This window comes from Scyliorhinus torazame, chromosome 29, assembly GCF_047496885.1.
Source record: "Scyliorhinus torazame isolate Kashiwa2021f chromosome 29, sScyTor2.1, whole genome shotgun sequence".
Classification (NCBI taxonomy): Eukaryota; Metazoa; Chordata; class Chondrichthyes; order Carcharhiniformes; family Scyliorhinidae; genus Scyliorhinus; species Scyliorhinus torazame.
Window position 1 is genome coordinate 26,356,021 of NC_092735.1, and position 12,605 is coordinate 26,368,625.

Sequence of the window (12,605 nt, forward strand, 5' to 3'; positions counted from 1 at the left end):
CAGCTTCTAGTAGCTCCTCTGTGTCTGTTGATTTTGCTCTGAGTCAACACCCAGGCTTGATAGTCAGACACAGTGAGCATAAATCAGTTAGCAGACTCCTGTATAACCAGACACAGAAGAGTTGTACCATTTAACATGACAGATCTGTTGGACAGAATGGCCTGTTTCTTTACTGTAAAATCTATGTTAAATAATCCCTCCCTCTCTCACTCTCTCCCTCTTGTCTTTTTAGCCATGCACACCCCAGGACCAGCGGAGCTTTTCATCTCTGGGGCCATTCCCGGTTCTGGGACTTTTCCATCTTCATCTGCCCTCTCTCGGCCTATCAACATCCGGCTTCCTTCAGTGGGCGGAGTTTCCCAGTGACGTCATCGCTGACCCTTCAGGATGCCACCTTCAGCCCGAGCTCCAATGGGTTACTCTCCCCCCACGACCCCCTCCTCCACATCAAGTCGTCGCAGTCCAGCGTCCCATCCTCCTTGACCTTTGACCGCCTCGGCAGCGCCGTCCTGGGCACCGGCTTGCCATCTCAGAGCTCGGCCCTACCGCACAGCGCAAGAGTCGGCCTCCCGGCACCTGCAGTCGCAGTTCAACTTGCTCTCGTCGCCGCTGGGGCCTTCAGAGCAGGCCTCGCAGCTGTACAACACTTCGGTCTTCTCCAGCTCGCCGGCCTCCGGCATCGAGCGAGCCATCCCGCGTCAAGACAGTGTGATTAAGCACTACCAGCGGCCCTCCAGCGCACAGGCCCAGCTGCCCGCCTCCCATCACTCCTTGCAGCACTACCTGAGCTGCGGCGGGAGCCACAGTTTCCAGCAGATGCCACGGCACTCGACCCTCTCCTGCAGTCCGCTGGGGGAGCAGTCCCCGGTGAGCAGCGAGGGCAGCCAGAAGAGTTCCCAGGCCCGCGGCGAGCACTCGCAGAGCTACAGGCCCATCATCCAGTCGCCGGGCTACTCGTCATCGTCGTCTTCCTCGAAATCGAAGAGTTACTCGGCCTCTCGGCAGGCTCAGCGAGCCACCCCCACCCCCAAGTGCCAAAGCATCTCCTCCAGCGGCCAGTCCCACAACTACTCCTCCTCCACGCCCAAGGCCAGCTCGGTCATCTCCAGCCAGCCCCAGGCCTACTCCCCGGGGCAGTCGCAGAACCTGCTCGGCATGAGCCAGTCGCAGAGCTACAGCGTGACACAGGCCCAGAACCTGGCCGCCGTCAGCCAGTCGCCAGGCTACACTTCCAGCCAGTCCCAGGACCTGACCACCGTCAGCAAGGCCCAGAGTTACTCCAGCAGCCAGTCGCAGGCCTTGCAGACGTGCGTCAGTCAAGCGCAGAACTACTCGCCGGAGCAGCTGCAGGGGCTGACCTCCGTCGGCTCCATCCAAAGCTACAGTGTCCAGACGGAGCCCCACGCGTCGGTCAGTCAGGGCCAGAGCTACGGCCCTGCCCATTCGCAGGGCATGCCGACCGCCAGCCCGTCTCTCAGCTACGCCACCGGACATTCCCCGGCCTTGAGCTCCCACGGGCAATCGATCGTCTATTCTTCAGCCAGCCATGTTCAGAGCCTGCCCGATACAGCCCCTCTCAGATAATCCGACCCCTCCAGTCCCCGACTGGGAGCCGCTCCCAAAAGTGTGGCCTCCCCAGGCCAGTCGCAGAAGTACCTGTCCTCTGTTTTGTCCCCTTCTTTTATACAGTCGTCCCACTCACAAAGCTTCCAGTCCTCGCAGCCGCCGTTGGAGAGGACCCCCTCCTATGGTAAGACGAAATCTGACTCGGATCTGCTGTCGTCTGAAAGGACGGAGGACGAGGATTTCCTCATTCAGCACCTACTGGATTCCCAAAGCCCGCCAAGGGTCTCGACGCAGAGCCTGGTGGAGTGCGAGGACCGGGCCCCCAAGAGCATGGTTTACGAAATGTCCAAGTCGGAAGAGAGGTACCACCTTCAGAGCGTCATTCGGACCAACTCGAGCTTGGACAGTCAGGTCCTGGAGATGTCCTTGCAAGGTCTGAAAGAGAAGAAGAAAAGCGAGAGGCAGAAAGAGTACGGTCACGGGCGCGCGTCCTCCGACGCCTTGGTCACCTCGGTGGTGCATTACAGCCACCAGCCCAACAGCATTGACAGCCTGGCTCAAGACATCAAGAAGTCGGTCGACCACCTGCAGACGCCGCACATGGACGCGTCCAGCAAAGAGATAAACCCCGGCCACTCTTACCTGCAGAAAACTCCGGAGCAAGGCTCCCGGGCCCATCACTTGGCGTCGGAGGCCTCGCAGATGGAGACGCACGGCATCCTGCAGAACCAGCAGAGTTCCCAGATGATGCTGGACACCCTCGCCGGAGATGCAGCTGCCCCTGGCGCACCAGACCTCCAGCCAGCAGTCGCAGCTGCTGCAGTCGGTCCTGACCCACACCCAGAGCCAGCTGCAGGCGCAGCAGCGCAAAGTGCAGACGCCGCTGGACGTGCACATGATGGAGTCGCAGCGCCTGCACTCGGAGGCTCAGTCGCCGCAGCTGCAGATGCTGGAGGCCCACCTGCAGAGCCAGCAGATGCAGGCCCACGTGCGATCGCAGGCCATGGATGTCCACCCTCGGGCATCGTCAATGGATGCCCACCTGATGGACTCCCACCAGATCCAGGCTGACCCGCAGTCACCTCAGATACAGGGGCAGCTGCAGTCCGAGCGGCTGCAGCCCGAGGGCATGGAGGGCCTCCCTCAGTCCGAGAGCATGCAGTCGCAGGAGATGCAGGAGTTCCTGGAGCCCGACCTCCACCTGGAGAGCCACTTATCCCAGAGCAGCCAAGTCCAGTCGCAGCAACATATGCTCCCCGAGTCCGGCGAGTCCTTGCAGCTGGATGCGTCCGAGTCTTCCCAGCAGGTCTCTCAGCAGCAGCTGGAGGCCAAGGACCAGTTCAGCTCCGCCAGCCCCCAGGGCGCCAAGCAGAGATTCGTCCCCCTCACCTCGATCTGTTTCCCGGACTCTCTCCTGCAGGACGAAGAGCGGAACTTTTTCCCGGGAATGGAGGACATGTTCTGCTCGGGACCATGTGGCAATGAGGAGTACAGCAAGCAAGCGTAGTGTGGCGACGAGGGCAACCAGGCGATGGACAGGAGCAACGGCATGAAGTCCAGCTACGAAATGATGCATTCGAACCAGAGTTTCCAGGGCTACTGCTCCTCTGACACCGGCAACACCCAACAGAGCGTGCACCTGGACCTCGACTCGGTTGGCATGAAGTCCGACATGGAATCCACCGTTCAGGCTGAGCACCTGGGCCTGACTCAGCCAAGCCACGGGCCTACCAGCGCCGACATCAAGTCACCCCTGACGACCGCCAGCTTCTGCTCCATGAAGACCAAGAAGTTCCTGAAGACCTCCTCCCTGCACCTCCTGAAGAAGAAGGACTCTCCCCCTCAGCCGCCGAAGAAGAACTACGCCCAGGAGTACGAGTTCGAGGACGAGGAGAAGGAGGACGTGCCCGCCGACATCCGGCTGAACAACCGCAGGCTGCCCGACCTGCTGCCCGACCTGATCTCCAGCTGCAGGACCCGCACCAACATCAGCCCGGTCTCCGACATCGACTTCTGCTCGGGAAACAACCTCAATGGGGGCAAGAAGAAAGCCAAGCGGGCCTCGAAGCCCAAGGAGAAAGGCCCCCCCGCGGCCGAGAGGGCGGCCGAGAATCCGGCCCCTCGAGACGCCTCAGGGCGTGGCTCAGGACGGCCCCAAGAAGAGGGGGCGCGGCCGGGGAAGGGGAAAGAAGGGAGCGGACAATGAAAACGAGGGTTTTAAGATGGAAAAACAAGTGAAGTCTGGCAAGGTAACGGCACCTTTCACTGATTTCTCTCTTTTTAACGGGACCGGAAGTTGGGAGGTTTTATGTCGAGCAGCTTTATAGAAAAACCACAGGGCGCAAGTTGAGAGTTTTATTTTCAAAGGCAGCCTTTTCTGTTCTGGAACAGGCTGGCCGAGGGACTGGGTGCAGACAGGTTCAATCGGGTCATTCAGGAGGCAGTTAGACTGGGAAGTGTCACCAAGCCCTCTCTTTCTCTCTCCTTCCTTTCTCTCTCACCCCCTTTCTCCCCTCTTTCTCTCGCCCCCCTTTCTCTCTTCCCCCCCCATTCTCTCTTCCCCCCCCCCCTTTCTCTCTTCCCCCTCCTTTCTCTCTTCCCACCCCTTTCTCTCTTCCCCCCCCCCTTTCTCTCTCCCCCCCCCCTTTCTCTCTCCCCCCTTTCTCTCTCCCCCCTTTCTCTCTCCCCCCTTTCTCTCTCCCCCCCTTTCTCTCTCCCCCCTTTCTCTCTCCCCCTTTCTCTCTCCCCCTTTCACTCTCCCCCTTTCACTCTCCCCCTTTCTCTCTCCCCCTTTCTCTCTCCCCCTTACTCTCTCCCCCCTTTCTCTCTCCACCCCTTTCTCTCACCCCCTTTCCTCTCTCCCCCCTTTCTCTCTCCCCCCTTTCTCTCTCCCCCCCTTTCTCTCTCCCCCCTTTCTCTCTCCCCCCTTTCTCTCTCCCCCTTTCTCTCTTCCCCCCTTACTCTCTCCCCCCCTTTCTCTCTCCCCTCCCTTTCTCACCCCTCCCTTTCTCTCTCCCCTCCCTTTCTCTCTCCCCCCCTTCTCTCTCCCCTCCCTTTCTCTCTCCCCTCCCTTTCTCTCTCCCCTCCCTTTCTCTCTCCCCCTCCCTTTCTCTCTCCCCTCCCTTTCTCTCTCCCCTCCCTTTCTCTCTCCCCTCCCTTTTCTCTCTCCCCTCCCTTTCTCTCTCTCCCCCTCCCTTTCTCTCTCTCTCCCCTCCCTTTCTCTCTCTCCCCTCCCTTTCTCTCTCTCCCCTCCCTTTCTCTCTCTCCCCTCCCTTTCTCTCTCCCCTCCCTTTTTCTCTCCCCTCCCTTTCTCTCCCCTCCCTTTCTCTCTCCCTCCTCCCTTTCTCTCTCCCTCCTCCCTTTCTCTCTCCCTCCTCCCTTTCTCTCTCCCTCCTCCCTTTCTCTCTCCCTCCTCCCTTTCTCTCTCCCTCCTCCCTTTCTCTCTCTCTCCTCCCTTTCTCTCTCTCTCCTCCCTTTCTCTCTCTCTCCTCCCTTTCTCTCTCTCTCCTCCCTTTCTCTCTCTCTCCTCCCTTTCTCTCTCTCTCCTCCCTTTCTCTCTCTCTCCTCCCTTTCTCTCTCTCTCCTCCCTTTCTCTCTCTCTCCTCCCTTTCTCTGTCTCCTCCCTTTCTCTGTCTCCTCCCTTTCTCTCTCTCTCTCTCAAAGGGGAATGCAGCCTATGGTTCTTTGGGAGTGTGGCGACTTTACAGACTGTTATCTGTCCAGGTTAAATGTGCTGGGTTACGGGGAGGAGGCAGGAGAGTGCCAGTGGGTAATGTGTTCGTACGGAGCGCCATCACAGGCATGATGGACGAAGGGCCTTCTTCTGTGCTGTAATGACAGTGTTGCCTGAAAGGGCCGAGAAGTAGGCCATTCGGCCCCTCAAACCTGCGCCATTCCATAGGTTCATGACTGATATGATCGTGGCCTCAATCCACTTCCCTTCTTGATTCTCTTGCTGATCAACATTCTGTCTAATTTAACTTGCAGTATATTCAGTGCAGCATTCCAGCGGCTAACAGCCCCCTGTAAGATGACATTCCTTCTTATCTCCACCTTCAAACAGAGACGCCTTATTCTGAAACTGGTACCCCTGGTCCCAGGAGCCCTCGCAAAGGGGAAACATCCTCTCGGGAACTTCCTTGTTAAACCCCAGATTGGATTAATTTCCAAAGAAAATTTGCCGGAGGTGGGGGGGGGGATTGCACAGGGCTCTGGGGGAAGAGAAGTGGGCTAATTGGCTCGCTCCTTCAAAGGGCCAGCACAGATATGATGGGCTGAATTGATGGGCTGAATGACCTTGGTCTGTGCTGCAAGATTCTATGATCCTAAGAGGGTCCCCGCAACCTGTGTCCCTTCAACAACAAAAGCTTTCATTTATGTAGCACCTCTGATGAACAATTAGATTCCAAGGCATCCTGCAGGAGCATTATCATTCTGAGTTTCACACCGACCCGCGTTGGGCAGATCGATGGCCATACTCCGTCCCCCTGGTGTCCAAAGATGTGCAGGTGGATTCCCGAGGTGGATCGACCATGATCAACGCCTGGGGTTAGGGGGATGGGGGCGGGGGAGTGGGCCTAGGTAAGGTGCTCTTTCGCAGGGGTCGGTGCCGACTCGATGGGCCGAATGGCCTCCTGCACTGCAGGGACTCCCATGGCCAAATGCCCCATCAAAGCGGCAGGTTGAGGGGTGTCGTAGAGGAGAAGATGAGGTGCAGGGGTTTATGAAGGGAATTCTCGAGTTTGCTGCCTGGGAAGCTGAAGCAAACCAAGGGAGAATGTGTGGGTCTAGAGTGAAAACTGCTCCCCTTCCAGGACCTCACGGTGGAGCCCTCGCCTTCCCCTCACCTGACATCTTCACACTTCCCATCCAGAACACAGGGACGCAGACGCGGGATAAGTGGGCCGAGCATTTGGGACCGAGATGAGGGGAAATCTCTTCACTCCAAGGGGGTTGTGACCGTTTGGATTCCCTACCCCAGAGGGTTGTGGGAGCTCCATCGTCGAGCATATTTGAGGTCGAGGTAGACAGGCTCTCGGTCTCCGAGGGAATCGAGGGATATGGTGAGCAGGCAGGAAAATGGCCTTGAGGCAGAAGATGATCGCGTTGAGTGTCTGAGGGGGCAGCATGGTGGCATAGTGGTTAGCACTATGGCTTCACAGCGCTAGGTCCCAGGTTCGATCCCGGCTTGGATCACTGTCTGTGCGAAGTCTGCATGTTCTCCCCGTGTCTGCGTGGGTTTCCTCCGGGTGCTCCCACAGTCCAAAGATGTGCAGGTTAGGTGATTGGCCACGCTAAAATTGCCCTCAGTGTCCAAAGGTGGGTGGGGTTACAGGGATAGGGGTGGAGGTGTGGGCTTAGGTAGGGTGCTCTTTCCAAGGGCCGGTGCAGACTCGATGGTCCGAATGGCCTCCTTCTGCACTGTAAATTCTATGATTGAAGATGCCGGAGGTGTCTTTGTGTGAGGTGGGTGGGGCCTGAAATCAGGGGGGGGGATTGTCCCAAGATGAGAGGCTGAGTAAATTAGGCCCGTACCCTTTTGGGGGAGGGGGTGGTGGGGGGGGGGTGGGGGGGGGGGGGGGGGGGGGGGGGGGGGGAGGGGAGGGAGATTTCCAGAGCTTTGGGGCCTAGTCAGCTGGAGGCTCTGCCACCGGGGGTGGAGCAAAGAGGCGAAGGATGCGCAAGAGGCCTGGGCTGGAGGGACCAAGGATTCCAGGGATGCAGGAGGACCACATTCTTCCTCACCCTCCCCAACTGAAGACTCTGCCTCCTGTTCTTAGCTCAGTCATTCACAGGAGTTTATTCGCTCCCTCTGCCCCTTCAAACCTGGCATCAGCAAATCGCTAGATTTTAATTATCCTTCTCTCCCTTCTTGTTCTCTGTCTTACTGCTTGTCAGGATAATCTTGTCTCGTCACCCATGTCCCCCCAATTAAAAAAATTAGTAACAGCAACCATGTGTTTATTTCCCCCCCCCCCCCTTTTACAGGGCAAGGTTCAAGGGTCAAAGGCAAGTGACCTTTTACCCATCGAGGCTCCAGAGTCTCTCCCGGCGGAAAGCGTCTTGGAGAACAGTCAAACCAAGAAAAGATCAAGAAGAAAATAAAAGAGGTGGAAGAGAAACAACCGGAGATGAAATCCGGATTCATGGCGTCGTTCCTGGACTTCCTGAAGTCGGGCAAGCGGCAACAGCTGCCGGCCACGACCTCCAGCCCGCAGAAGGGGCGGCCGTCGTCGGTCATCAACCAGCCCGCGCAGGCCTTGTTCGGCCTGGCGCAGTCCATGCTGTCGGGGCCGCTGGACGCCTCGGAGAGCGACAGCCTGATGAGCTGCGCCAGCCCCTGCAAGAGGTTCGACGACGACCTGAAGAAGAACCTGGAGACCCTGCCGTCATTCTCTTCCGACGAGGAGGATTCCGTCAGCAAGAATCAGGACCTGCAGAAGAGCATCACCTCCGCCATCTCCGCCCTCTACGACCCAATGGATCGCAAGGAGAACGACAGCCACAGGTAAAGCGTTCTGTTTGGCGAGGGGTGTGGGGATCGGAAGAGAGTGAAGTTGAGTTAGGACATCCGACATGACCTTATTTTAAAAAAAAAATAATTTTTATTCAAATTTTCTCAAAATATCAACAACAAAATACAGAAAGAAAGAAAAGAACAATTCCCCCCCCCCCCCCCCAAATATACATAATAATAAATTAACAGCCTCCATCAACACAAAGGCAAATATACACACCCTCTCAAGACCACCCCCCGGGGTTGCTGCTGCTGCTGACCATCTTCTAACGTTCTGCCAGAAAGTCTAGGAACGGTTGCCTCCGCCTGAAGAACCCTTGCACCGATCCCCTTAAGGCAAATTTCACCCTCTCCAGTTTAATAAACCCCGCCATATCGTTGATCCAGGATTCCACGCTTGGGGGCCTCGCATCCTTCCACTGAAGAAGAATCCTTTGCCGGGCTACCAGGGACGCAAAGGCCAGAATACCGGCCTCTTTCGCCTCCTGCACTCCCGGCTCCTCTGCCACCCCCAAATATTGCGAGCCCCCAGCCCGGTTTGACCCTGGATCCTACCACCCTCAACACCGTCCTCGCTATGCCCTTCCAAAATTCCTCCAGCGCTGGGCATGCCCAGAACAGGTGGGTGTGGTTTGCTGGGCTCCCTGAGCACCTAACACACCTGTCCTCGCCCCAAAGAACCTGCTCATCCTTGTCCCGGTCATGTGAGCCTTATGCAGCACCTTAAATTGTATGAGGCTGAGCCTCGCGCAAGAGGAGGAAGAGTTCACCCTCTCCAGGGCATCCGCCCACATCCCCTCGTCAATCTCCTCACCCAACTTCTCCTCCCACTTACCCTTTAGCTCCTCCACCGAGGCCTCCTCCTCCTCCTGCATCACCTGATACGTTGCCGAGATCCTCCTCCCTCCAACCCACACCCCCGACAGCACGCTGTCCTGGACCCCGCGTGGCGGCAACAGTGGGAACTCCACCACCTGCCTCCGAACAAACGCCCTTACCTGCATATATCTGAAGGTGTTCCCCGGGGGGAGCCCAAAGTTCTCCTCCAGCTCACCCAGGCTCGCGAACTTTCCGTCCACAAACAGGTCCTCCATCCTCCTCATACCTGCCCTGTGCCAGCTCAGGAACCCTCCTTCCATCCTCCCCGGGGACAAACCAGTGGTTCCCCCGAATCGGGGACCACACCGAGGCCTCCATCTTCCCCCCCCCCTGTGACGTCTCCATTGCCCCCAAACTTTGAGGGTAGCCGCCACCACTGGGCTCATGGTATACCTCATTGGAGGAAAGCGGCAGCGGCGCCTTCACCAGCGCTTCCAGGCTCGTGCCCACACAGGACGCCATCCTCCAGCCTCTTCCATGCCGCCTCATCCCCCTCCATCACCCACTTGCGCACCGCGGCCCCCTAACAGAGGTTAGGCAGCGCCAACCCCCCCTGTCCCTGCACCGCTCCAGGAACACCCTTCTCACCCTCTGGGTCTTCTGCGCCCACACAAACCCCATAACGCTCCTGTTAACCCACCTGAAGAAGGCCTTGGGGATCAGGATAGGGAGGCACTGGAACAGGAACAAAAACCTCTGGAGCACCGTCATTTTAACTGACTGCACCCTACCCGTCAGGGAGAGTGGCAGCAGGTCCCACCTCTTAAACTCCTCCATCTACTCCACCAGCCTCGTGAAGTTAAGCTTATGCAGGGCCCCCCCAGCTCCTGGCCACCTGGACCCCCAGGTACCGGAAACTCCTCTCCGCCCTTTTTAGCGGGAGCTCACCAATCCCCCTCTCCTGGTCCCCCGGGTGCACTACGAACAACTCGCTCTTCCCCATATTAAGCTTGTACCCGGAAAAATCTCCAAACTCCCTAACGATCCTCACCACCTCCGGCATTCCCCCCCCACTGGGACCGCCAGCAGCAGCAGCAAATCATCCGCATAGAGCGTCACCCGATGCTCCTCCCCACCCTGCACCAGCCCCCTCCAGTTCCTCAACTCCCTCAACGCCATGGCCAGGTGTTCAATCGCCAGCGCAAAGAGCAGGGGGGACAGGGGACACCCCTGCCCTTGTTCCCCCGGTGTAGCCGGAAATACTCTGACCTCCTTCTGTTTGTGGCCACACTCACCACCGGGGCCTCATACAGCAGCCTCACCCACCTGGACGAACCCCTCCCCGAACCCAAACTTTTTCAACAGCTCCCACAGGTGCCCCCATTCCACCCAATCAAAGGCCTTCTCCGCATCCATCGCCGCCACTATCTCCGCCTCCCCTTCCATCGTCAGCATCATTATAACATTCAAGAGCCTCCGTACATTAGTATTCAATTGCCTCCCTTTCACGAACCCCGTCTGATCCTCGTGTATGACCTGCGGCACACATTCCTTCATCCTCATGGCCAAAATCTTTGCCCAGCAACTTTGCATCTACGTTTAGGAGAGAGATCGGCCTATATGACCCACACTGTAGGGGATCCTTGTTCCCGCTTCAGGATCAGGGAAATTAGCGCTCTAGACATCGTCGGGGGCAGAGCCCCCCCTTCCCTTGCCTCGTTGAAGGTCCTTACCAACAGCGGGCCCAGCAGGTCCGAATACTTCTTGTAAAATTCAACCGGGAACCCATCAGGCCCCGGTGCCTTCCCCGCCTGCATATTCCCTATCCCTTTGACCAACTCCTCCAACCCAACCGGCGCCTCCAACCCCGCCACCTGCCCCTCCTCCACCCTCAGAAACCTCCGCCGGTCCAGGAAGCGACCCATCCCCCCCCCCCTCCTCCAGTGGGGGCTCAGACCGGTACAGTTCCTCGTAGAAGTCCCTGAAAACCCCATTGATACCCACCGCACTTCGCACCGTGCTCCCTCCTCCATCCCTAACTCCCCTGATCTCCCGAGCTGCCTCTCGCTTCTGAAGCTGGTGCGCCAGCATCCGGCTCGCCTTTTCTCCGTATTCATATACCGCCCCCTGCGCCTTCCTCCACTGCGCCTCCGCCTTCCTGGTGGTCAACAAATCGAACTCAGCCTGGAGGCTGCGCCGTTCCCTAAGCAATCCCTCCTCCGGGGCCTCCGCGTACCTCCTGTCCATCCTCACCATCTCCCCCACCAACCTCTCCCTCTCTCTCCTTTCCCCCCCTCTCCTTGTGTGCCCTAATGGAGATCAGCTCTCCTCTGGCCACCGCCTTCAGCGCCTCCCAGACCACCCCTACTTGCACCTCCCCATTGTCATTAAGCCTCCAGGTACCTCTCTATAGACCTCCGGACCCGCCCGCCTCACCACCTCGTCCGCCAGCAACCCCACCTCTAGGCGCCACAGCGGGCGCTGTCTCCCTTCTCCCCCAGCTCGAGGTCCACCCAGTGCGGGAACATGATCAGAAATGGCTATCGCCGAGTACTCCGTATCTTCCACCCTTGGAATCAGCGCCCTGCTCGTGACAAAAAAGACAATCCGGGAGTAGGCCTTGTGGACATGGGACAAGAATGAAAATTCCCTAGCCCCCCGGCCTCGCAAACCTCCATGGGTCCACCCCTCCCATCTGGTCCATGAACCCCCTCAGCACCTTGGCCGCCGCCGACCTCCGACCCGTCTAGACCTGGAGCGATCCAATGCCGGGTCCAGCACCGTGTTGAAATCCCCCCCCATTATCAGGCCCCCTGTCTCCAGGTCCGGAATCCGGCCCAGCATACGCCGCATGAACCCCGCATCGTCCCAATTCGGGGCGTATACATTGACCAACACCACCCCGCTCCCCCTGCAGCTTGCCACTTACCATTACATACCTACCGCCATTGTCTGCCACAATGCTCGACGCCTCGAACGACACTCTCTTCCCCACCAAGATCGCCACCCCCCGATTTTTTGCATCCAAACCCGAATGAAACACCTGCCCTACCCACCCCTTTCTCAACCTTACCTGATCCGCCACCCTCAGCTGCGTCTCCTGAAGCATGGCCACATCCGCCTTCAGGTGCGCGAACACCCGGGCCCGCTTGACCGGCCCATTCCGTCCCCTTACATTCCAGGTTATCAGCCGGATCAGGGGGCTACTCACCCCCCCTCCCCGCCGACTAGCCATAGCCCTTCCAAGGCCAGCCACGTGCCCGCGCCCCCCGCACGACCCGTTCCCTACAGCGGCGGACCCCCGCCCCGACTTCCTCTACCAACTCCAGCTCCCCCCGTGGCCATTCCAGCAGCAGCCCGCCCCCACCCCCCACCCCCAGGTAGGTCCCCCCCCTAGCTGCATTGCTCCCCCATTCCACTCCCGTAAGTCAGCTGACTCCTGCTGACCCCGGCCACTCCCGCCGCTCCATCGACCCCCCCCCCCCCCAGGTGTGGAACTTCCCCTCATCCCCCCCCCCCCCCCCCTCCCCCTTGTCCACCAGCAGCTCTCATCCATTCCACTCCCAGCGTGGGAGAAAAGCCCGACCTTTCCACCAATCCGGCCTTTCCAGGCCCAGTCCTACTACCCCCAACTACGCCCCCGCCCCCCCCACACACACGGGGCCCCATCTCCCCTACCAACCATCAACCCCCCAAGCAGTTT

The 12,605-nt window shown here is 58.8% G+C and overlaps 1 protein-coding gene across 1 annotated transcript in view; it reads left to right on the forward strand.

Annotated features, from left to right (window-relative positions):
- The window catches only part of LOC140403961 (proline-rich protein 12-like), a 99,404-nt gene that overhangs the window by 36,958 nt on the left and 49,841 nt on the right, over positions 1–12,605 (forward strand). Inside the window, 7 exon segments of the mRNA XM_072492254.1 lie at positions 233–312; positions 315–542; positions 544–1,564; positions 1,567–1,622; positions 1,624–2,325; positions 2,327–3,649; positions 3,651–3,815. Coding sequence (XP_072348355.1) covers positions 233–312; positions 315–542; positions 544–1,564; positions 1,567–1,622; positions 1,624–2,325; positions 2,327–3,649; positions 3,651–3,815 — 3,575 coding nt within the window.